Genomic DNA, 25,332 nt, shown 5'->3' with positions numbered 1-25,332 from the left:
AAATGATCGACAAATTATTCAACCAGTGTCACTTTCGGCAAATGATCCGTTAAACTCAACTTGGACAAGGCATGGGACGTGAAAACGTTCAAATGCGGAAAGCCACTCAAATTAATTATAATAATACTCATGATCTATATCCAGTTACTCTAATTAACAAACATCTGAATTAAATGCTCGATAACTTACAGCTCGAATTTATAGAAATTACAGACTCAAGAACTCCTCAGTGAAATTTATCTAATTAGCCTAATTCAAAGAATTATACTTACCGTACTTACCCTCGTCCTCTTGGACGTCCACTTTCATCTTCTATTCTTCTGTATCTAAATGTAGAATAATTAATTTAATGAAATAATGTTATAATAAATAAAAAAACAAAGCCGTTTTTATTGTTCTTCTTCGTCCATCATCGCATTGAAAACGCCATTGTTCATTCGCCGCACATCGTTCGCCTACAATCATTTGAAATGAGTTTCTAGAGCAACTAATAGTAGCCTCAGGAAAATTTACATAAAGTTCATCTCTACTGATTAACAAGTATGAAACGTATTTCTCATTTCGTTGAACAAATAATATGCAGTCCACGCATGAGCTCAAAAGCAAACAAATTGAAACTGCACTCAAATTTGCATTCAAACTAGACAACGCCCATGTTTGATAAGATAACATTTTTCTATATCTAATAACACACATTGCTCAGTATTTATAGCAAAAATAGATCGTGCAAACATTGCTGTCGATGCCTCTGTTAGTCAACATAGTCTATTTAACTGGTGCACTGCTAATATGAAGTTAATTTTCAAACCGCCCAATTTGCATAAAAGGCAGACACTGCGCACGTAGCGTTAAACACCGGCTTACGTAAGTTCGACATGCTACTCTAATATGAATTAGAACATAATGTCAACAAAAATGAACAATAATTGAGCACACTGGCTGCGCTCTATGCCAAGCATAATTAATTATATAAAAATTTTGATTTATCTAATGTCTTCATTGTGAAAAATTTAGAAAAACATATAAAGTGATAATAAAATTACATTGAAAACGGTATTTTTCTGTCCTGCATAATAGATAACACTAGACGCTTTGTCATATTCGACCTGCTAAGTTGAAAATGAAATTGAATGCCATAAGCAAGTGTAAATTGAAAATTTCATCTTCTTCTCCAATTAAATCTAGACGATTACCTAAAATAGCAAATTGAAATATGGATTTGTTCAAAACCTTCAATGTTCAACTGTATGCAATTGAGAAGTTTGTTCTAAAAGTACTTCAAGTTTTATGCATCTTCAAATTGAAAAGTGCTTAAATACTTAAATATACATGCATTCACAGCAAAACATCAGGAAAATAAGTTTCAGCATTAAATTTTCACCTGAATCTAGCATTTTGCACTCGCACCTTGGTTACGCTGCGGCACCGTTTATCGAACACCACCGTAATAAAGTAATAACTATGCATTCATTTCTTTGTCTATTACTTAGTAACCTTCTTATCATTAATTTGGCAATTTAAATAATGCATCTTACTGTATCTTCAATTATTAATTATCTTTCCGTGATATTATTTTTGAAGTGTAATTTAACTTCATATTATAAAAGATGTTTTTACTTTTTCTCTTTCCATCTGCTTTATTTCTCTTTTATGCTTTGTATTATGTGCTCATGTAAGATAAAAATGTCTGCTAGAAATACGTCATTTATGTAAAATAAGACTTGTATTTATTTCACAGACATCATTGAAGCTGTGTTGCAGTCAAGCCGGCTATCATCAGTTAGATTAATACTTGCAGATTTTCATATACACTTAATTTATTGCTTTGTGATTCATGCCTGAATTCCAGATATATTTTAATGTCGTTAGTGATTGTTGCCATTTGTACTTGTTTGCGCACAACGTGACGTCTAATGATTTTCTGCAAGCTTTACATTCCCGCGTCAGCGCAACAAAAAGGCCAACCTGATAAACGGGTACCATTTTCCATTATCCGCTACAGATGAACTTTCTTTAAACGGCTTCCCTATTTTGCACCTATCTACGCAAAAATTCTGCCTACTTTATCATACGTAAATTTCCGAGCCCCAGGTGTGAATGGCTGTCACTATGACGAGTTTTATTCGTTCACCTTGCATGTCTGATTCTTGTATAAATCGCACATACACACTAAAAACCTCTTCTCCCCCTTCCCCTCTTCGTGCATCCATTTCAGCTCCCAAATCTGTCACCCACCCGCCACCCTTACTATCTCTTCCCTTATAGCCTTAATCAACCGATTTTTTATAATATTGCTGCAGGAAATGTTGCCCTTAGCTGCTTTTTTATATTTCCTGATTCTTGCGTAACTGACACTTCCATGAAAATCTGAATATGCTTGAAATGCTACGATGAGTAGTATAAACTGATGTTGAGGGTGCCGTAAGATAGAATGTGTTGCTTGTGAAATTTTGTGCGGTCAAACCACATTATATCAGCAGAAAATTAATTATGGAGTAGATATAAAACCGATAGTGCATATTCACAGTTTTGTAAAAAGAAATTATATTCCATCATTTAATGAAAAATATACAGAGACGTTTATTTTATAAAGAGGGGCGGATGTAGTATACAACAGATTTATCATGTACATGTATTATTATACATGAGAGTCTGAAGAGGAATAAAATAGTGCCGTTTTTTCATTTAAACAAAATTTCAGTCTAAAGCACGTGATAGAATAACTTTCAAATTAAGAATTTTAATTGTATTTCAAATGAACGACACGTTTCGATTCCGTTGAGAGTGAAACTGAAGTTTACTACTATTACCAGGCCGATATCAATGGAAAAGTCACAATGAATGTCCACATTGTTCTACTGTCATAGTAGTCAAGAAATAGCTTTTTACATGTTTTCCTGAAGTATAGCTTCAGTCTGCGCTAGCTGAGGTGATTGGGTGAGTGGCGAAAATCTGTAGGAGTAAGGACACACGTTCAGTCAATAATCGTTGTTGTTGAATTTTAATGCATATCCAAATCAAATGCCAAAAGTGCTGTTCGCTGAAAATCATGTATGCTAGATGCCTTTCGGATTCGGAAGTTACAGATTGGCAACTTTCCTACATATTAAGATAAGCACAATGTGCTAACTTTAGAGGCAATTTATAACGAAATTATTGGGCAGAGTGCGTTGAAACTATCCGTAACGATGTTATTCATTACTGCCAACATCTACTACTCACAAAAAGTGGAAATTTATGTAAAATATTTTTGGCTATTTTTCGAAAAACAGCGAAGGCAGAAAAATGTGGTATAAGTGGGAAAGAAAAGAAGAAAAGTAAAACATAGAGAGTAAATCAGTATGCAAAGAAAATGAATTTGTGTAGGTTTATCGAGGAAAGAGAAATACCTTCTTCAAATGGAATTTGTTCTTGACTTTTCTTTGTCACTTACAGAATCTTGAGACCTTTTTCGCAGTTGTAGGAGAACTTCTCCAAAACACTATTTTTATCATTCTAAAACTATAACAATCAAAAAGTCCAAATTTTGAAAAAAAGTTTTTCGTCGATTTTCGTAAAAATAACCAAGTGTATAGTCCATGAAAGTTTGCAATTTTCGAAAAAATCATTTCCAACAAAAATCTTTTCCTTTGGGGCATCAATCGATCAGAAACGATGAGCAGGGTACAACAACACTATTCCAGCGGTTCTGAGTTGCCAATTTCTCGAGATATTTGGAAAAAAATAGGAAGCTGACCTATGTACTTAGATGGGAAATTTGCCAAATTTAAAGGCCATTTATTCCACAACTACTGGGTAGTTTGGATCGAAACTCTATAAAACAGTTTCCTTTATCCATATGAAACTATAGCAATCAAAAAAATTCTAAACTTTTGAAAACTAGTTTTTCGCCAATTTTTGCAAACACAATCAAGTCTGTAACCCATGATATTTTGAAATGTTCGAGAAATTTTTTTCTCCAAAAATTAAGACAATTGATATATATATATATATATATATATATATATATTGGTAGAGGATTATTTGCTAACTATTATCAAATTATCGGGAGTGCTCTTAATTACATATTTGCTACGATATGTCAAAAAATAGTGAAACAAAAATAGAATTTTGACAGTCGAAATAAAAAGGAATAAAAAAAGTTAAATCAGCGTACATATGGAATGGATTCATTAGTTTTTCCAACGGGACTATCAATTTTTTCACCTGAAAAAAGGAATTTATTTCAATAAGAATTGTTCCTGAGTTTCATTTATGCAAACAAATACATTTAAAATTTGAAACTTTTGCTCAATGAATTTTTTAATTGATTGCAATTCACAAATAAGAGTTATTCAAAAATATCAAATTGAAAAGCTATTTTCGTGCAGTATGCCGGTTTTTCTCTTCTATAAATGTCAAATGATTAAACTGGCAACTCTATCATATTTCTCAAAAAATCATAGACTGCGGGTTATTAAAAATTTACATACCTTTAATTGGCACAAAACTGCTTCCTGTAATCACATAATTATTTTACGATACGCCGCAGTTTTTGACAAGCATGGAATAAGTTCTTCTGCACTTAATTGGTGGATTCCTCTGAAGATTCGAACAAATACTATGCATGAGCCCAATAGTTTGACATCACTTGTGAATTTATTTATTTTCCTAGCATTCGTAATGTAGTTTCACCCTGGGCGAATACATGTTATACTAATTATGCAAATCGCAATTGCATCGTTGTTACTAAGAGAAAGTACAATCAAATAGCCACACATGTGGAATCAATCAGGAGCTCAATCAATGACAATGATGGTATACGGGATTGGATGCAATGAAATGTTTACTTTTTAGCAAAGTAAACAAATACAACGCTTACATTTTGATTCGCTTAATTACGATTAGTTAGCGATTATTATTTAACAGCAAAATTTCAGAAATTGAATTCAATTGATCGTAAAAACCAATAAATTAGTAGACATCTAATCGTTTCGTTATCAAAAATGTCTCATGTGGAGAAGAAACTGGCAGTCGTTGCTGCCGTTGAAAGAGAGTTACTGATGGGCAAATTCTCTATGTATTAAAATAGGCAGTAGACAAATTTAGAGCGCATTTATTCCACAACTATTCGGTAGTTTCTAATGGAACTTTGCATAACATTATCGATAATCATTGTGAATGCAGAGAAATTTCGAAAAAAGGACTCTTGCTGATTTTCGTAAAAACAACCGAGTCTATAGCCCATAAAATTTCGCAATTTTCGAGAAACACCTTGGAATGTAGTGCGGTATATATTCTGTGCACGCAAAGCAATTTGTTGCTCCATGGTTGCTTCAAGCCAAGCTAATTTTCACAGTAAAACATTCCTGAATGATTAACAATAAAAATTTAACGAGCGTATTGACAATGCCTATTTGTGACGATGTTGTGTATTCTTGGGGCAGTGGGCAATAAGGTAGTCGTATCGTAAGTCGCTTTCAACGCTTAAGCTGCTGCAGTGCTGCGTATGAAGTGTGGTCTGTGAGTGTGGTCTGGTGATCAGAACAGCCGCGCTGTCAGAAACATTTCATTTTGACACGTTGTTAGCAGCTGACCACCGGAGTTGTGACAGGTATAGAGCATGGACGCTGACTTTTTGACCGCTTAATTGCGATTCCATTGTTCCCAGTCGAGAAAAACAAGAAAGGCAGCTAGCGTTACGTCAACGATGTTTTTGTGCAAGGAACAATGTTTTTTTTGATCATGGGAAGTTTAAGCACTGATGAGCAGGTACAGAGAAAAGATTTCTCAACACTGATATTACAAAATCTCTTGAAAATTGAAACAGCAAAAATATGTAGACGTGAAACAAAAGTCGGTGTTGCCGTGATGTCGAATGAAGGAAAGAATGCGGAAATAAAATGTGATGGCCGACTTTGGGCGAAATTTTCACCGCCTTGCTTGCTTGCATTCGCCAATAAGACAAAATGCAGCTTTGTTCTATGAGATGGATGAATATGGTGCATGGGTCTCTGTCAGAAATTATTCACGTCTCTGGTCACATCAGTTGAATAACTAAAAACGATTTTAGTGCAAAGGGAAATTACAGCTGACGGTGTTAAGCTAGAACTAAGATGACCAGAAAGAAAAGTTGGCAAAACTTTAGCCCAAAGTAGACCACACCAAATTTCTAACACCTATGCAGGATTAAAAATTCTAACTTCTCATGCCTCCCCCTCCCCCTCCACCTGTAGCTTTCCTACGCCCCCTGGTTGAGAAACACTGTTCTAGACGATTATCGCAATTGGACATGATCATGACTGACCACTTTCGCATCATTCATAATGTAATGGTAAACTTTGGGCACAATTAAAATAAATATTTATTATGATTAACAACGCATAACTAAGAAAAAGAAACCAAATCAAATCACATTCTGTCCAATGTCCCTGCGCAATTCATTGCCAATAACTAACTGAACTCCATTCTACTGCACCTCATACATGGGTTGACAGTGAAAATTAGCACGACTAGCTAAAAGATTTAGCCTGCTTCTGCGAATGACATCACCAGGTCGAAATATTGAAATATATACAACGTTTTCTGGAAAATTAATAAGCGTACAACCGTTGCACAGCGTGTTCATCATGCATTAAACATGTCGACGAAATTGGTCGTTATTTCGTGAATCTTCTCTAGCATGACAATGCTTGAAAAATGCAAATTTGTCGTGCAAATCCAACCAAGCATTAATTGGATGTTTTTCAATTGATACAATTCTATTGCAATGTTGGAATTTTATACATTCTAAATAATTCTACTTCAAAAATACTTTAATTAGCAAAAAAAATTGGAAAACTGTAAAAGCAGCACACTAAGTAGTGCATATTTATTTCCAGCTATATTTTTAATCACTTAAGAAAATATGTCCATTTAAATGCGACTTGATAAACTACTTGGATGGATTTCCCAGCCTGAGGTGGATTTTGAGCTTGCGTTCACCAGTGACACGATGTAGCAATAGGAACAGTAAAAGGTAAATAAATATTAATTTGAAAAGTTCACATTTCCCCGCATTTGCAATGGCTTTACAATGCAACAATTATTAAATCTTCAATTACGGCATGCCGTTAGCCTGCAATTGCAATTGCACATAGAATTTGTGAGCGTTACTCGGGTCAAACACACACAAAAACGAAGTTAATTAAGCAAACAAGTGCTTTATTACTGAATACACACTGTTTCCCCGAAAATTAGATAAGCGTAAAATTATTTTGTAAAAATAATTAATTGTCAGTAGAATTGTGGACAAAAATTGGTCGTCAATGGGAATTGCCTTCAGCATGAAGGCAATGTCCGTTTCAGATTGAGAAGAACAACTGTTGTTGTAGTTGTAAAATAAATTGAATTGAACAAGAAATAAATTAAAATTTCCACACCAAGTAATTGATGACGCCAAAGAACAAACGGCAAGTTCATTTGCCTTGATTTTACTTGTGGAACAAAATGTCACCGGTTGGCCTGATGCTGTGCAAATGTGTCCCATGCACACAGTGCAGGGCCAAGTAGAAATCAGCGCGTGTCCAACAACAGTATACATCATTGAGAACAGCACGCCAGGTAGCATGGATTTTTTTTGCATACAGCATGCATGCCCAAAAGCAACAAGAACGAGAACGCTAGCAGCTCAATTCAAATTTACACCATTGTCCCGATTTGAACGGGGAAAAACAATCAGACCTTGAATAAAATTTAAACATTTTGAGCTATTTTTGAACATCAAAATGAATTTAAAAAAAAAGAAATTTAATTTTTTTATCGAAAGTCGCAAAAGTGTGTTGCCAGACGTGACAGATGTGAGTGAGAGTGAAATTGTCGATAACATTGCACGGTTGGGAATATTTTTCAACTGCAACAATTTTGCATAACAGAGAATTTACAGACAGATATTTTTTCAAGAAAAATTAATTATACACAGAATATTTTGATTAAAAAAAATTGATGATGAGTAAAATTTATTGATAATTTTCACTGACTGCTATTTCAAATTTCATTCATACATTTTACTTGGCTCTTCTAATATCAGTTGGGATAGAGATGGAAAGAAAAAAGCCCAATAAATTTCTTACCTTGGAAATTTCCACTTTTCAACCATGGGCAAAACAATTGTGACCGGCAAATTGTTCGCCGATTGCAAAATGCAATCAAATCAATGCTTTGTTCCAAATTGAGCTATTTTTTTTCAGCAACTTTGTTTTTTCTTTTTGATCACAATTTTGAATTGAATTGTAAAAATGGGGAAAAATCACTCTGAAAAATAGTCGAAATTTTTCGAAACGGTTAAAAATTATTATTCATTGATAAATTTGAACGTGCTTTTGCATTAAAAGAGAAAAACAAAAGTTGTTAGTTCTGCTATTGAAAAATGAAAAAATGAACCAAATCAACAGTTGTCAAATTTTCAACGGATTTTTTTAGTTTGATAAAATGGTAATTTTGTTGTTGTTGTTGTTTTGAAATTTAATGCCGCTGATTTAATGTCGATTCAACCAGGGTGAAGGGGAAAAAAGCGGCGAAAAGAAGCGTTCACAAGATGTCGCTCAAGTCGCGAATCCTAGCGGCCAATGAACGCGTGCGAAAGAGGAGGCGGGCCGGTTGGAAACTGGCATGCAACTGGCTAACGAGCAGTGAGTCGGGTGAACAATCGCAGGCAACGTTCAGTGAGCGGAGAAGCGTGTTCGCGAGCAGTTGGGAAAGTGACAAGAAGCCAGCGAACGAGCGAGGTTTGAAGCCAAAAACAGTCCGTCTGTGGTCATTCCGAATAGTCCAGAGACACAGAGACAGACACACGGTGAGAGATGCCGCGCCGACGGGAACTGTTGCCGCCACCGATGCCACGGCTGCTGCTGCTGCTGCTGCTTATGGTCGGCATGGTCGATTGGACCGTCTCGGCGACAACCACGCCCGACTGCAGAAACGAAGGCGAAGAGAGCAGGGTCGGCTTCGTCTGGTACCGGTGCCGAGCGGGCCAACGAGTGCCGGTCGCATGCGCGGTCGGCGACGGCGGTAACCGCCGGATCGCCGTCGGCCAGACGACCAGCCAAGGCGGCTACGAGCTGCGGTGCTCGATCGCCGCCGACGGCAAAAGCGTCGAACTGGCGCCCAGCGCCTGCATCAGCTCCGACGGCCAGAGGATGGAACCCGGCGCGACGGCGGCGTCGGCTCACTTCTGGTACGCGTGCGTCGAACGCGACAACAGTCTGTCGTTGGAAGTGCGCGGCTGCGTGGACGATGCCGGCAACCGGCTGCCGGTAGGCTCGCCGTTCCGGCGCGGTTCGTTCGTCTTCCGCTGCACCAGACGGGGCGATGCGGTGACGGCGGTCGGCGAGTCGTGCGTCAACTCGGCCGACGGGTCGACGGTGCCGGTCGGCGGAGCCTTTACCGTCGGCGACTTCTGGTACGCCTGTTCGGCCGAAGCGGACGGCTCGGTGCGCACCGAACTGAAAGGCTGCGTTGCCGACGGCGGCCGGCGCCTCCACCACGCCGAAAAATACTACCGCGACGGCTTCGTGTTCCAGTGTCGACGTCTGGCCGACTCGAACGGCCGGACGTCGGTCTCGCACGCGATCGTCGGCTGCGCCACGGTCGACCCGACCGGTCACCACGTCGAACATCCGCCCGGCGCCCGCTGGCTCGAAGCTGGCTCGCAGCCCCAGTTCAAATTTGTCGTCCAATGCACCAGCCGGGGTGACCAGATACAGAAGCAAGTGGTCCAGTGCGCTTTCGACACCAGCCGGGGCCAGGAGTTCGTCGACGCCGGCTGCGCCAGGACGACCGGATCCGGCCTGCTCGCCTGCCACCGTCGTGCCGACGGTGTGGTCGAGGTGCGCCTCATCGCCAACGGAACCCAAGAGCAGAACGAACAGGCCGTACGCGCGCTCGGACTGACATTCTGTTGAAAGACCCCAGTAGCAGATTTTTCTTCATCTTTTTTAAACTAGATGAACCAACCTGAACACCAGCCTATTTTTTTTTTGTTTTTTCTATATTCCCGATTCGCTAATTATCAGCTTTTATTATTATTTTTTTCTCTCTGTGTGGCAATAAAAAACAAATAGGAAAAAGGTGGGAGGAGAAAGTTGTCGAAATCACTTACCGCCGTTGACCCAAATTGAAAACAACTCTGACAGACCATGTAGCCGGCCGGCTTGTAGTGTTATGCGAAAAATTGTAAACTGATTTTTCAAATCCCATTTTCGAAGCTGTTGTTGTTGTTCATTCAACTTTTCAGTAGTAAAATTTCAACAGAAACTTCCACTGACGTGAAATGAAAATTTTTGCATACCATTTATGATATGATAGTAGTACAGTAATGATGTTTGTTCGCAATGAATAATAAAGTACATGGTGGAAATTTTGATTAATTTCTTTTTCTTGGTAAATTCCAATAATAACAACTTTGGAAAAAGCTCAAATCAAGTTGGCAAATGGAATTTTGAAACATCAATCGAATCCAACTTTTGATAAGCGTTCTATATGCTGGAATTTAATAAAAGTTTGCATTTCAACAGCAATCCCAACTGTACGGTATAGAAATGTTGTTGTTCAATAGGGAAAAAGAAAGAAAACTTTTTTATAACACAGCAAAATGGAAATTATTTAAATTTTCGTAAATTTTTACAATTGATATATAAGTAGAAAAAGATTGTTTTCTGTTTTGGAAAATTTTCCCCCAAAAAACATCCTCGCTAAGTGAATGTGAATGTGACGACGAAACAAAGCAGCTGGTGTCGTATGTTGTTGGTCAACAACGTGCGCATCTGGAAGAGATATGCGGATGAAAAATATTTATTTCCACTTGGAATTTTCGAACGTAGTCGACGTTTCGTTTGAAAAATTCTTCGAAAATGACGCGAATTTATTTTTATTACTTCCATTTTGCTTCCAAAAATATTTCAACGCAACCAAGCGAGGCACGTGTTGTCGATTGCAAAATTAAAAAGATAAATAAGCACACGTCAAAAAAGAAAGAGGGATGAAATTTAAATCAATGACATTAAACGTTTATTTTTCGACAACAAGAAAAATAGCAGCATTTTTGTTGTGAAAATTGCGATGACTTGAAACAAAAGTATTGAACAATCATTGTCAAGCGACAACAACTTATTTCACATATAATGTGCATTTTTCGAACTATTAATAGAAAAAACCTATTAAAATTAGAATTAAAATTACATTTTTTAAATTTGTTTAATTTCGTCTGCTCAAAAACGCATTCCAAATAAACTAACGGTAATGGTAAGAATTGTCTCTCAGGAGAAGCTTTGCATAAAAGAAAAAAAAATTAAAGCAAACTTTAATGCTTAATTTGCAATTCGCAATTGCGAACGCGCCCATCGTTCGCACGTGAAGCATGCCTCGCCTCTCCTGCTGTAAAAAGCAAATGACGTCAGTCGGTTGCAGTTCAATTTGAGACAACTGGCATCGATCAGGCGAATAATTATTACCAATGAATACACTTGTCGGGCGAAAAGCGAAACATACTTGGCGACGGTCCATTGCAACTGCACCCAACGATGACACGAACAATTTCAAAACCAGCAAACCCATTGCCAAATTCATTCATTCTACCAACAGAACTTGCAAATCACTTTTCAAAACTGTACCTGCTTTTCTTTACTTTTGTAAAAGAGGAAACGAACAAATAATTGGAAAAAGAAACATTTTCAAATTTCATCAACAAATTACGCAGTCGATCGAACAACCGTTTAAAATAACAACAACATCAACAACAACATGCAAGATGTGCAATATTTTAGATCGGCATTGTTACCCCCCCCCAAAAAAAAAATACAAATAAAAAATCACTGATAAATTATTCAAAATATTTTATAATACCATTCTTTGTTGGCTTGTAGTGGGAAAAAGTAGACGAAAATTGACAATCAAATTTGAAATACACGTCCAATTTCAAACCTTCATTTATTGTACTGGTCTTTGTCAATTACAGTATATACTTTGCAGTAAAACCAGATGCAAACTGGCTTTAAATGTCAATTAAAAGTCACATTCTCTCACAGGTTGTCAATTATTTCTTCACTTCAATCATATTTAACATGGGAAACTAGCAAACAATATGTCGTATGAATGTGCAAGAAAAAGGAAATTATCCTTTAATTTTATATTAAATACAACTGAAGCAACAGAATAACAGAACTTGCAAAAATTGAAAAGAGTTGAATAAATAATTTGTGCACAAGCAACGACGACACAATTCGAAATTCCATACATTGTACCTGCTCGTTCGTAATCCTTGAATTGTTTGCTCATTATCAAAAAAATCAAATAAATTTCCAATAAGCAAACAAGCATACCAAAAAATGAGACAACTAACAGACGCTTTCTTTGCTTATACTTTCGGTCATCTGTTCCAACAATTGTCTGCAAACGAAACGTTCTGGACCTTTGGTCGTGGACAATTTTAAAAATGTACTAACAGCACGTAGTCCTAAATTATTTAATTTTACACACATACTTGTTATTGTTTGTTGTTTTTTTTTCTTTTCAAATTTACCATTCGCAGAAAATATGGCTTTTAAACCTTCAGAACTGGTGGCGATGTTTTTCAAGCACAAAGCAGCTTTGTAGCGAATTTCTGTGCATACGGAACGATCGTCGACCGGTCTCAGCAGCAGCATTTGCAATAGAAAATTCACCGCCCCTTGAACAATTAGCACCTGACAATGACCCGAAATGGCCATATTAGCAAAAATTGACAAAATCTAAATGAATAGTAGCAAATTATTGTACATATATTTATTTATTTAGTTCGCAATTGTGATGCAACTGCTGTTCCATACTTGATATTGAATTGCTGTACTGTCACACAGTCCCCAATTGTAGAGCTTTATTATACGTTGAACAGCGTTCAATTCGTACAATGTATCGCAGGTTGATTTGTAATGGACGGTCAAATTGGCCAAAGCCGAGATGTAGTGCAAAAGTGAAGTGGGATTCAACGTGTGATCGCATAAATCTGCAAATGAAATTTATACAACAGAACAGCAGTTGCATTTCGACATTTCCAAGTTTGCAGACGATCGAACAACAATTCATACCGAGCAAACGTTGAAATAGCAAATTGCACGGCATCGAATAAAGCCAAACACTGTGACTGGGACAGGCGACCACGCCCAACAGACGAGCTGCTTCGCGTGCAACTTTCGCAGGTCCACTGACGACCAATTTCAATATCACCTCCATGCCATTAATCTTAAATGTGGGATAATTGATTTTGCTTAACATTTTTCGTCTGCTTACCGAATTCAACTGCGGTTGGCTGGATTGAACTTGTGAAAGTGCGTACAAGCATTGCAAGCCTAGTTTCGCTTCGGGTTCAAGTCGGCAATTTTGGAGAATTTTGAAAAGTGCCGCCACGGCACCGTGTCGAACAGCTAACAAACATGGACGACTGCCACCGTTTACAAGTTTCAAAAAATGACTCAAACTGTCACAGAGCAAAATTCGATCGAAACGTTTCTGCTTGCTGGCAATTATCCAGAAATCGACAATTGCCTAAAAAAACCTATGCATATAAAAAAATGTGGCATAATCGATGATGATCCAGTTGGGATACTTTTGAGAAGCGGTCGTATATGGCTGAAGTAAGCGTCACTGCATGAGCATGGGCACTTGTTGTTTCGACGAATGGCAAACAATTGCTCGTATCCTAAAATTACCACCAACAACAACAAATGAAGTAGAGTGGCAAGTGGAAAAGGCAAGTGACAATTGGAATTACAGAAATTAGCTTAGTAACTAGGGATCGCAAACGAGAAGTGCAAATTTGCAATGTTAAATTTGCAGCGTCGCTTTGATCGTCGTGTGAAATCACTTTGGAAGCAGCAAAATCAGTTTCCACGCACATGTCCAGTACACAGTCGAAATAATCTAAAATTAATGTTTTTTCTTTTTAAATTTCACAATTGTCAAAAAAGACCATGAATGTGTGTGTGTGTGTGTGTGTAAAAGGGGGGGGGGCAAATTTGCTTGCTGCTGATGTGCAACGATGCAACAGTGGGAAATGCTTTCTCAGAAAACAAATAAACAAACAAACAAACAAATAAGTTTTAAATTTAACAAGAATAAAAAAAATTCCTCTAGCGTGGGAATGTTTTCGGGAACGGACAAGGTCGTTTCCATGGTCTGACTTTGCAGGCTCTCGATCGGTCACTGGCCCTTATACCCACTCGCGGAAGTGGAATTCAAGCCTGAGAATGCTCACTTCCCAGTGTCAATATTGGCTACACGGAGCCACTTGGCAGCCTCTTTGTGAAGCTTGACTTGATACTGTGCAGACTCGGAATCGCGGCTCGTAAACAGACAAGTCCCACTTGACCCGACAATGCAAAGGACCATTGGGAACAGACCAAATAGAATAACAAAAACAGTTGCAGAAATTTGCCCGGAATTGAAAACCACTTTTCCCATTTACCAATATAAAACGCTATGATAATAGCTTGATACATCTGAGCACGGTACCAACAACGACGACGAACGAAAAAAAAATGCATCACTCATGCAAATTTGAGAGTATACTTTGGCAATTGGGCATCAATAGCAAACGGCATAATTACGCTCATTTGAACATGGCCGAGTGCAGCCAGCAGTTGTGAAATTTTCAATAGAATAAAAACACTTCATACCTTTCAAAGATTCATAAGTAGGCGACAGTTGGTCCGAATCGGAAAAGTCGTCTCGCATCAAAAGAGGATCCCAACGAGAACCAGTGGACGACGGTGTGGCGTCGGAAGGCATGCTTCCACAGGCGCTGTCGAACGACAGTGAATCAGAGACGGTCGGATGGGTTAGGTCGGCAGTTTTCAACGTCGCGTACACTGTGTGATCATCGACCAAATTGTCGCCGTTGTTTTTTCGACCAGTGCCGCGGTTCTCCATATCCAAGGGGATAGTTTTGGCGACCATGATTGCCGAGCATTCCCAGTCTTGTCCAAGGCGAACCGTCCCCAACCATTCCAACAGTGACGCATTGGTGGAATCGAACATCGAACGCACAGGTTGTCGATCGGTGCTCTGGCTCACACCCATTGTCGTCGAAAATTCAATGGTCGAAAGTAATCAGTGGAGGTGGCAGCAGTAACGGCAGTAGCAGCAGCAGCAGCAGCTATGGTAGTAGTGGTCTAATAGCGGCAGCAGCAGCAACACCTCGCACTGAGAGGACGACAGTTGATTGGACAGAATGAATGGAATGGACATCTCGTCAGCGGCACGTTTAACAGCCGGACAGTGGCGACACCAATTACAACAAGCAGGGTCAACTTTCGGTTGGTTTGAAGAGAAGCAAGACGGAAGCCGGTAATCACACAGGCTGCTTCCGACAGCCAAATTCGACGACCCGAACAACGGTCGATGTTGACGACACATAATAATAATAATAATAATGAGGGTCAGGGTAATAATGTATGAAAAATGAAAAAAAAATACACATATACAGAAAGAGAAAAAACCGACCCTCAATGACCCGACCTCTTCCTCTTCAATTGAATAATGGAATGGTAGGTGCAGAGTTGGCCACCGCAGGTGGTCACTCGCGCTGCGTACTTCCTGCACTAAATCAAGCGCTGACAATCTCAATTAACTAACCACAAGCCCACAAACTGACTACACTAGACAATAAACATCACCCTGCTGGTAGAAGAATATCATCAGCAGATGCAAACCGACCAGAAGGCCCACGTCCCCGCATCCGCATGTAAAACAAAAAAAAACCAAATAACAACGATCAGTCTTATTTTTTCTTTCAATTAACACTTGCCAAATGTGTGGAGAAAAGAAAAAAAAACGAAACTACAAGAAAAAGATTTTAAATTATAAAATTTATACTTTTAAACAAATCTAACAATCACTATACAACAAGAAAAGTATTCGTTCATTTGTTCGGTTTTTTTTGAAATCATTGAACAAAAAGAAACGTGAATTGCAGACATACAGAACAGAGAAAATGTAAAATTGGCGATCGAATCAAACGAATCAATCGGCTTCGGAAATTTGGGGCGAATAGGATAATTTTTAAAAAAAAAATGCAGACGACGCTTCATCACCTGGTCAGACATTTTCAACGGCCACTTCCGGTCCACAATTTTCGAATATTTCGACAACAGCGCAAAAAAACCGCCGAATCTGTTCTCGGATATCTGCCAGTGTTGGGCGTGTCGGTGCACTGGTTGATGAAACGAATCAAATTCGACGGTTCTTCTTTGAACAAATATCGATCCTGATCGAAAAATACAAAATACTACTACTGTGTGATTCGAAATGGATATGAAATTCCCCTTTTTATTACTACTCACTTTTACAACTTCATACGCATCCATAATTATCGATATGATCAACGACAAAATGACGTATGTAAACAGAGATATGAAAACGTAGATGTAGATGACGACGAACCAGAAGACGGTTTGATTTTGATCGGATGTAGTTGTAAACGTAGCGAACAAATCATCACCGTTTATCAATGAAAAAAGACACGATGAAGTTATGGCCAAAGAACGAAACTGAAATGAAGTTGATTTTACTCATAATCACACGGGAATATATAAATAGATGTATTTATTGAATAAATGACCTTCAAATGATAGGGACCAATCACAATCCAACCGCAGAATAGAAATCCACAATAAAGAAAACTGGCACAAAGCATGAATCGCATAACATTCGGAATTGATCGTTTCAACGTAAGTATCAATATCTGAAATAATAATAAGAATCATATTATTATTATTATTAACTACAAATGCACTCGTGTTCACCACTACTCACGTTGTATTGAGAAAAGAGACCAAAATAGCGAAGAACGCCAACCCAGACAAAAAGTGTCCCAATGCCAAGAAGCATACCAGTAGCGGTGAGCAATGAAGAGTCGAAGACCTGAAGTGAAACGAAACAGTTGGAAAAGTGATAAATATTAAAGAAGAAAAAATGGAAGAGATGAAATTACCCTGTATTCCAAGATTAACTTCAACGCGGTGCCGAATACAATGCAAATGTCGTTGACCACAATCAGAACGTACCAAAGATTTAAAAATTGCAACTGATCGTTGACAGTAATTCTCAAACCGAGTTTTTCAAAAAGAGCTATCGTATCCTGTGAATATCAAAAAAAAGCATTAATTATCATCAATTCCCTCACGCGCCTCTATGTGTGTGTGTGTACTTTTCTCAAAAAATGAGCTCCAAGCAGAGCTCGTATGCAGAGTATCAGTGACAAAATGCACACAATCATCACAAAAATATCCAAAAGTCCCATGAACACTTTTTTCCACCTTCCACTTTCTGAAAAAAAAAAAGAATTATTATTTCTCCATCTCGAATAAAAATGCAAAGCAAATCATAACACCCTGAGCATAGAGTTCTCCTTTGCAATTTAAATATTGTGCCGTGACGTCCAAGCTGACCACAACTTGACCAGTGTGCATTGCATTGTCGAATCGTACGATCGGTTTGAGAAGAAAACAGTCCGGCAGATCACTGACCGACGCCCTTCGGATGTAGACCGTTTTCAAATAGAATGACAATTCCGCAGCTAAGAATCTGAACAAAATTTGAATAAAAAAATTGTTTTTTAATATTTAAAAGTATAGTATATTTATTTCGATAATAACAGAACAATGAGAAAAGAAGACCAACTTGCGACGCTGGATGGACATGTTTTTCGAATGCAACAACGGTTCAATGGAAAAATCATCACGCAACCATTCGTCATTTTTCAAATCAATTACAACACAATCTGCAATATGGAATAAAATTCAAAAATAAAACCAATAAATAATAATAATAATCAATCAATGCTAAAGTGAATCACTTTTCAAAACGGTCGTATCGAACACGTAGCTGACGTTGAGCAAATAAATATCACTGCGTCGATACTGATACAAGCAAAAATTCATCGGCGGATAATGTGCCGATTTGCCAACCAATGAACTGTTGTACTCGTAATTGCCAAACGTAGTCATATTCAAACGATAATACTGAAAACAGAAATTTTTTTTAATAAAAACCAAACCAAACAAAACAAATCAAAAAAATCCTTCCATTACCTGCACCACGGAGTGTGTAAGCTGCGAATAAAATTCTTCCATTGAATAAATTGCGTACGGTCCACTGTTTGGTGGATACGCTTTGACGTCGCGTTCCGCATCCCAGTCTTGCAAAAATATATGCCTCAAACTTGTTTTCGATTCTTCCATAAAATTTACATGACCCATGCGCATATCGCCGAAACAAACAAGCTGTTGATCAAGAAGCAAATTAATGATCACTAATGAGAAGGTGAAAAAAAAAGAAATTTCCCACACACATACTTGAAGTGTGACGAAAATGATTTTAACAAATTGCAGCAACAGTTTCCACGGCAAACGATGCCGCACCGACCATTTTTGCAACGGATTCATGAAAAAGAACCGCAAACGCAATCGCATTTCTTCTTCTTCAGAAATTCTGCTGGAGAAATAAAAAAAAGCAAAGACAATAAATAATTCCAACAAAAAATATGGGGAGATAAAAAAAATAAACAAACAAGGACAAATTTAATATTACTTTTGCAACGTGTAATCATTTAAATTTGAAAACATCTCAATAAATGAATGGGAAGAGACACTCCTGGCCATTTCACAACTCAACAACGCACAACAACCTTTTGGTGCACAATTCAGAGCAATCGAATGGGAAACTTCCGCACTCCATTCAACGCGAAAAAATATGCAGTTGAAAACTGATTCATCGAAAATTGAAAATTTTTTGCTCACGTCAAATATTGACAAACAGAAGCACGCTCTGAGAAGCAGAAACCGAAACTAAATATTCCCATCATCACCAATTCAGTCGCATGAATCAACCGCATACGCTTCAAACACCATTTTTCAAACTGATGAATGAAATTTTTTTTAAAAAAAAGAATAAAATAAACTAAAACATTTACATAACATTTACAATTTCAACATTATAAACTGCACAGCGTTCTTTTTTGCTGTCTGCCGTATATTTATGTTGAAACATTCAAATTGAGCACGATGAAAAGATGATGAAAATTCAAATGATTCAAACGAAATTTTCACTAAATACCATTCATTTCCATTTGGAAATGAAACAACATCCGCATTTTTCTTTCAAATTCGAAAACCACTCAATTTATGAATCAGCGTTTGCTGATTGGAAAATTGCAACACTGTGCAGCAACGGTGGATTGCACGAAGCCACATGATAATCGAAGAGCATGCAACACAAATTGACCAGTGAAACAAAATATTCCAAAAAGTCAATCTTAATGCAGCAAGTATATCACCTTTGGAAAAAAATCCCAATCTTCATGCAAAATATTAATTTGAAAATATTATTGAATAAAAAGCATACGCATCGCGTTGCAGTGCAACTTCTTCCAGAGAATTTCTGTCGCCTTCAGTTTCGTCAAAATTTCCACTCGATGGACAGCAATTTTCGGTGTCGCTATCCTTGAAAAAAAAACAAACATCGTTGAGTGCAATTGACCGGATCAAATTAACAATCTTTTATACTGCAGAAATCGACGAAGCACTTTCTTCCAATCTTTGCCGTCTTGCCAAAGAATGATAATGCCTTGGAACGTCCATCACAAGGCGAGAAACGGAAAACAATTAACAGCAAAAAAGAACAAAATAGCTCATTTTGAATAAATTTCACAATTTATATATTTCAAAATTCAATTTTTTCAATAGAAAATTTCAAATTCAAATATTTTTTCACCAGATAATGACAACAATTTTAAATTACTTGAGTAAATAAAAAGTATCATTCATTACAGTAATCTGATTAAAAGGTTTAAATTATATAGATGATAATATTTAAAAATTTTTTATGAAAACATTTAAAATTGTTATTTTCATAATTTATAAACAAAATAAAACAACTAAACAAAATTTTATAAGTATCTTTTAAAAAATATTTATTTTTAACACAACTGCTATATCTTTTGTGCTTTTTGCTTTAATGTTCTTTGTTATATATTTATAAACGAACATTTACTTTAACTGCTTTTAGTTGATAAATAATTTGTCTGATTAATGCTGCCTTCATTGCTATTTGACTTAACATTGATTTTGGAAATGTGCACAAAGATAGATGATGCATGCATTACTTTATTCAGTTTAAAAAAGTTGTCTAATATTTTTCTTTATATTACTTTTTGTCAGAAAATTTTGCTAATCATTTATTTATTATTTATTAATGTCAGTTTATATTTTTCTTTTTGAAAAAAAATAAACAAATAAATTTACAATTCAATAAAAACCACCAACAATCATGGTTGCAAGCGTGAAGAATAAATAAAGATCGCAATTAATAAAATGAAACTTTGCTGAGATCAATCAGCATATGCTGCGTACAACTTGCGCATTTTGGTAATTGGATCTCTGCATTTGTGTTTCAAAAAAAAATTTCCAACATCTGCTGCAGTTGCACATGTAATTCGCTTTTTGACTAGTCGTTGTCTTGTGGAATGACCACGAATGATCCTTTGTACATGCCAAAAGTTACAATTCCCACCGTTACCATCAATGACAACGATATGAATAGTATCATCAAAAGTCGTTCAATAATTGTAGCAAAACAGTCCCATTCTAATTTTAATGCTCTCTGAGCTTCTTGAGCTTTCAAATAGTCGCTAATGATTCTCAATTTGCCTTTCACTTCACAGACTTGCTCGCTCAAGCTGTCCGGTGCAAAGTTGTGGTATGCTTCTTCACTTTGCCGAAGCTTGGAAATTCTCTGCTGGAAGTTTTCATAATCAGATTCTATCATGTCGCTGTTTTTTTGCCTCAGCAAGCTTGTCAAACGTTGCCTCTTCGAATGACGCTCTTCAGGAATATACGTTACAGGATAATTACGATCATGCCTGGCCAAGGAAGCGTCACGATGAAATGCCGCCTGAAGAAAAATCAAACAAAAAATTTACATAAGCAAATGACTATATTAAGTGTAAAATTGGTCAATAAAGTGAGCAGAAACGGCGACATACTTCTTGTTTTTGCTTTTTTTTAATACTCGAAGGCAATGTAATAAATATTTTGTTAGCAATTACACCAAAAATCAATTTCCGCCAAAAGGTTGGAATTTTTTTCTCATATCTCGCCTGAAGCTGCACCTCAATGATGATCGTACTTAGGAATGTTGCACATGAAATTAGTATAATAACGCTCAAATAAAACCAACCTAAACAATTGTAAAAGTGCAATTCGAATAAATATTAACAAGTTAACAACAAAATACAATGAAAATAAAGCAAGTTCGTTTAATTTATAAACTTTGTAGACTAAATTTATATTTCACGTCTACATTTAAATGCAATTAAATAATAAATAAATAATGAAGTGAAAATGTTTTTGAACTTTCAAAACAAATGATGCAAATAAAATAACACGAATTGTTTAATAAAATAAATATGTAATTTTATTTTATTTTATTTTATTTTATGAAAATTTACGAGATAAATTTTGATTAAGAATCCATTGATCAAATCCAACATAATAAAAGTTGATTTGAAAAATCCACAAGAATGTTATTTACAAATAGGAAATTCGAATACAGTAATTTTTCTATTTACAAAATAAAAAATAAATAATACAATTTATAAAAGTATTAATAAATAATAATAATAATAATGAGACTCATAAATGATTAATTTCACAGTAAGTGAAGTGAAGAGTAATATCAAAGACTTACTTGACGGTGTTAAATTGAACTTTTAAAGCAATCAAGCATTATCATTATCAATTATTAATTTCTATTGACAAAATGATGATGAGCTGCATATGAATTCTAATTAAAAATTTCTCTTCGAAATTGAAGCACAAATTGCATTTTACATTATCACATTTATCCTGACTTCTTCATATCAACTAATTTGAAACTTCAATAAAAGCATATGCATTTGCTTGCTATTTTTAGCTAGAAAATGAACTCATTGAAATATTTTTTAAATAATGAGAAATTAAAAAAATATTTGTTTTTCTCATACCAATAAGTGGAATAAAATCAGACGTGGTGGGCATCTCTTGGGATACCATAAGCAGAAGAATGGACATTGTGAGAAGAGTTGTGATTCCTAGATTGACTTTTTCCGTTCTATCGCCACTGGTAGTAGTTGGTGAGAAAATACCAAACAGCGACACGAAACTGATGATGCCGGTCGGTATGATTAGATTTACCAGTGAAAACCACGGCTTTCGAGCGAGAATCAGATCCGCATACAAAAGACTGAACGGATTCACGCAGCATTTGTAATCTTTGAGAACACGTTTCATTTTAAAGCTAATTATTGACCATTCGCTGTGCTCAATGTACTGTTCTAAATATACATCTTCATCGATTGGAAAATAATCCAAATGTGTGGCATCGAACATCCAAGAGCCGAACGTCATTCGACAAAATTGCCAATCAAATGGATAATAGTGAATATCCATGTAGCAGGTAAATTTGTAAATGGCAGGATAGCGAAATGTTACCAACGCTCTGGCAACAGAATTGGAGGAATTTTTCAAATACAAAATATCCGCTTTTGAGTTTTCCATTGTCAAAATGACGCTTATTCTTCTTTCAGTCTTTTGCAATTCCATTTCAACTCTGAAAACTTATCCTACAAAACTGGTGCTGTTTTGAGCAAGATTCACCACTTTACCCGTTGTAAAGATAAGTATCCGGAAGCCAGATCATACTGTAAGGCACAACTACGGAATTGATTCCTCCATAATCGTCAGGATTCCACTGCAAAAATTCATCTCGCCACATTTGCACTGTCCACATATACAGTTGAACAATTTGAGTTCTCTCATCCTGAAAAAAAGCCTCATCGATCGTATGAATTCAGTTTTTAATGATGCTTGATAAAAGGAAAAAAAACTGAAAAAAGAACGCACAATATCACTGATCATGTACAAATTCATGCGGATTGTGACATTTGTCGGTGTAGTATCTTTAATCACAGGTCTGACTCGAATGTCGTAACTGTTTTTGTCAAAAAGATCTTCCACCAATCTTTTCGCATCCGCGCTTGTGGAAGTAGTTGAAGCAGTGCTCAAAGTGGAATCTGAAATTGTCAACCGCTTGAGTAATGCAAAAGTTGAATAAATCAGCGGTGGAGAAGTTTTTACCGAGCTGTACAACGGTAAACAAGCAGATCAAGAATGGCAACTTGGTGTTGCAAAATACTGCATGCATTGAAGCTTCTGTGCTTTTCATAAAGTTGAGAAATAAGCGAAATAGTTCAAAGCGGACAGTCTGTGTTTTGTTGTCGTCTGTACGGACAGTACAACCAACAGTCAGCTTTGATAATCAGTTTGTCACGGAAGCCAACAATTGGCAAAAATGAAGATGACGTAGTGTTAAATTTATCAAACTGAAATATGCATAAAAAGGAAAAAGAAAAGGGAAATACACGAAAATACAATATATATATATATATATATATATGCAAACAATAGTCAATATTATTATTTATTTCTTTACACACAGTTCAAATGCTTTAAATGGCTGATGCAAATTAATTGGCAACAAGTTCAGCGTGTCGGCTTGGTCTCTAGCTTCTGAATGTCGTTAGCTGTCGTTGCCAACTTAATCATCACCTTACAAGCTGCTCTACAAAGGCAGCCACATGACAAATTTCAAATTGTCGCCATTTCACTTTCAATTTGTTTAATTGAAATTAAAAAAATGATTTTTTATTGAGTCAAAAAAAAAATTTCCTGTTCATCCGCCCTGTTGGAACTTTGAAAATTTATTCATTATTTATTAATGAATTTCTGTAACAAAGTGATAAATTTGAATTATTTTTTTTTGAACTGTCAGCCAATTTTTGAGTTTTAATTTTCATTTGAGAACTAATCAACGAGAAGCTACCATTTGCCGTTTACTGGATTGTGACAAAGTGACCGCCTTGCTTTTGCTTTATCGTTTCTATTCATTGGATTTATTTAAATTTCGACAACTGATTTCATTCCAAGACAATATTATTGCCAAGTTGAAAATCAATTCTTTTCATCACCAGTGTTAATTGTATTTTACAAAATGCAAATAAATATCATCTTCCCCTGTGCAACTTGAAAATATGAATATTAAAACGTTCGACAATCCCATTTGTTTGTTATAAACAAATTTCAAAAATCAACCAATCATGCAAATGAGAGAAAAGAGAACAGCATGAAATTATTTGTTATCAAGCAGATTCGTTGTGCACAATGAGAAAATTGACAATTACAATAAGCTCCTGTAACAATTGCATATCCTGAACATATTGTTCAGCAATACAAGGATAAACAGGTGCTACATACAAAATGTGGAATGCGCAAAGCAAACTTTTTTTTCTCTCTCAAATCAGTTATATTTAACAAAGCATAGCAATAAAGTGTTTTTATTTTATGTGTTTTTTACGTAAAATTAATTTTATCTCAGTTTACTCTACTACAAGCATGACAACAATGCCTTTAACAGTCATTAGGCTAATACAGTGTAAAATTCCCAATTGAAATATTTGTATAATTTAATTTTGTTTTTCAATATACAAAGAATTAAAAAGTTGACATAAACAAGGGTTGGTTATTCAAATGACTGTTGTCTGTTTAAAAAAATTTAATTGAACTTTATTGATATGTGAAATAGGAAAAATTAGAAACTTTTGATGATAAAGATAATTTGCTAGTGTAGTCAATTTTGATTATTTGAATCAACGTGCATAATGTATATGATGATAAGAATTGATAACAAGAGCAGAACTGACACGAAAATGAATATGTTTTGCATATGATAAAGTCATCTAGTTCAACACTGGTATAAGCAAACATTAAAAGAAGCCAATAGACCAATTTTGATATTTTTCAATGAATAAATAAATTTCTATTTTTCATTTCATATATATTAAAAATTAACACTGAAAAAAATAAAAACAGTAAAAACTTGCACATACCTATAAATATGTTCCAAAAAATTACTGTAGTAGTGATGACTAGTAGTAGCGGTAGTGACCGTAGTGGTGGTGGTGGTGGTGGTGGTAATAGCTGTGGTATGAATTGTTGAAATACTACAATTTTTATGAATGTCGTATTGAGATTTATGTTCCATTTGAATTTGATAGTTGCAAGTGTGGAGGAAATTTTTCAAATTCATCTATCTGTTGGCAATATTTCAGTATTTGCTAAACAGCGATGATAATTACAACACTACATTAATCGCCTGTTATACGCAGACGTTCATGAAAAATCAATAAATTTGAGAAATCCGTTTAAGGTCATTCCCAGTGGATCTGCTGGACAAAGAACTGAGCAGCAT

At 36.2% G+C, this 25,332-nt stretch overlaps 9 protein-coding genes across 9 annotated transcripts; 2 read left to right on the top strand and 7 right to left on the bottom strand.

Moving 5' to 3' along the window:
* Nucleotides 1–5,678: 5,678 nt before the first annotated feature.
* On the bottom strand, nt 5,679–5,987 carry Tsp_10508 (hypothetical protein). Its single transcript, XM_003372218.1, has one exon. The coding sequence runs from the start codon at nt 5,985–5,987 to the stop codon at nt 5,679–5,681; it is 309 nt and encodes a 102-aa protein (XP_003372266.1).
* A 1,067-nt stretch (nt 5,988–7,054) lies between these two features.
* On the top strand, nt 7,055–7,706 carry Tsp_10509 (conserved hypothetical protein). The gene is made up of 2 exons (XM_003372217.1): nt 7,055–7,160; nt 7,405–7,706. The coding sequence occupies exons 1-2, from the start codon at nt 7,055–7,057 to the stop codon at nt 7,704–7,706; spliced, it is 408 nt and encodes a 135-aa protein (XP_003372265.1).
* A 932-nt stretch (nt 7,707–8,638) lies between these two features.
* Tsp_10510 (conserved hypothetical protein) lies at nt 8,639–10,215 on the bottom strand. Its single transcript, XM_003372216.1, has 3 exons — nt 10,118–10,215; nt 8,940–9,942; nt 8,639–8,767 (listed from the first exon to the last, which is right to left on the bottom strand). The coding sequence occupies exons 1-3, from the start codon at nt 10,213–10,215 to the stop codon at nt 8,639–8,641; spliced, it is 1,230 nt and encodes a 409-aa protein (XP_003372264.1).
* Nucleotides 10,216–11,470: 1,255 nt separating this feature from the next.
* Tsp_10511 (conserved domain protein) lies at nt 11,471–12,022 on the top strand. Its single transcript, XM_003372215.1, has 2 exons — nt 11,471–11,766; nt 11,986–12,022. The coding sequence occupies exons 1-2, from the start codon at nt 11,471–11,473 to the stop codon at nt 12,020–12,022; spliced, it is 333 nt and encodes a 110-aa protein (XP_003372263.1).
* A 328-nt stretch (nt 12,023–12,350) lies between these two features.
* Tsp_10512 (conserved hypothetical protein) lies at nt 12,351–13,888 on the bottom strand. The gene is made up of 6 exons (XM_003372214.1): nt 13,781–13,888; nt 13,598–13,690; nt 13,080–13,536; nt 12,822–12,997; nt 12,497–12,743; nt 12,351–12,469 (listed from the first exon to the last, which is right to left on the bottom strand). The coding sequence occupies exons 1-6, from the start codon at nt 13,886–13,888 to the stop codon at nt 12,351–12,353; spliced, it is 1,200 nt and encodes a 399-aa protein (XP_003372262.1).
* A 686-nt stretch (nt 13,889–14,574) lies between these two features.
* Tsp_10513 (putative L-selectin) lies at nt 14,575–15,069 on the bottom strand. Its single transcript, XM_003372213.1, has one exon. The coding sequence runs from the start codon at nt 15,067–15,069 to the stop codon at nt 14,575–14,577; it is 495 nt and encodes a 164-aa protein (XP_003372261.1).
* A 30-nt stretch (nt 15,070–15,099) lies between these two features.
* Tsp_10514 (conserved hypothetical protein) lies at nt 15,100–15,405 on the bottom strand. The gene has a single exon (XM_003372212.1). It carries the CDS (start codon nt 15,403–15,405, stop codon nt 15,100–15,102), a length of 306 nt encoding a protein of 101 aa, XP_003372260.1.
* Nucleotides 15,406–16,096: 691 nt separating this feature from the next.
* Nucleotides 16,097–20,109, bottom strand: Tsp_10515 (mucolipin-1). The gene is made up of 15 exons (XM_003372211.1): nt 20,041–20,109; nt 19,393–19,490; nt 19,163–19,344; nt 18,580–18,754; nt 18,345–18,483; nt 18,081–18,272; nt 17,846–18,011; nt 17,671–17,770; nt 17,381–17,574; nt 17,198–17,316; nt 16,982–17,128; nt 16,804–16,911; nt 16,610–16,732; nt 16,410–16,538; nt 16,097–16,255 (listed from the first exon to the last, which is right to left on the bottom strand). Exons 1-15 carry the CDS (start codon nt 20,107–20,109, stop codon nt 16,097–16,099), a joined length of 2,100 nt encoding a protein of 699 aa, XP_003372259.1.
* Nucleotides 20,110–20,493: 384 nt separating this feature from the next.
* On the bottom strand, nt 20,494–23,250 carry Tsp_10516 (acetylcholine receptor subunit alpha-type deg-3). Its single transcript, XM_003372210.1, has 6 exons — nt 23,163–23,250; nt 22,929–23,098; nt 22,691–22,845; nt 22,031–22,635; nt 21,032–21,225; nt 20,494–20,940 (listed from the first exon to the last, which is right to left on the bottom strand). The coding sequence occupies exons 1-6, from the start codon at nt 23,248–23,250 to the stop codon at nt 20,494–20,496; spliced, it is 1,659 nt and encodes a 552-aa protein (XP_003372258.1).
* Nucleotides 23,251–25,332: the final 2,082 nt, after the last annotated feature.

Source organism: Trichinella spiralis (genome assembly GCF_000181795.1).
Source record: "Trichinella spiralis strain ISS 195 chromosome Unknown Scfld9, whole genome shotgun sequence".
Classification (NCBI taxonomy): domain Eukaryota; kingdom Metazoa; phylum Nematoda; class Enoplea; order Trichinellida; family Trichinellidae; genus Trichinella; species Trichinella spiralis.
The sequence above is the reverse complement of the archived record's forward strand: the minus strand, read 5'-3'. Positions and strand labels throughout refer to the sequence as shown.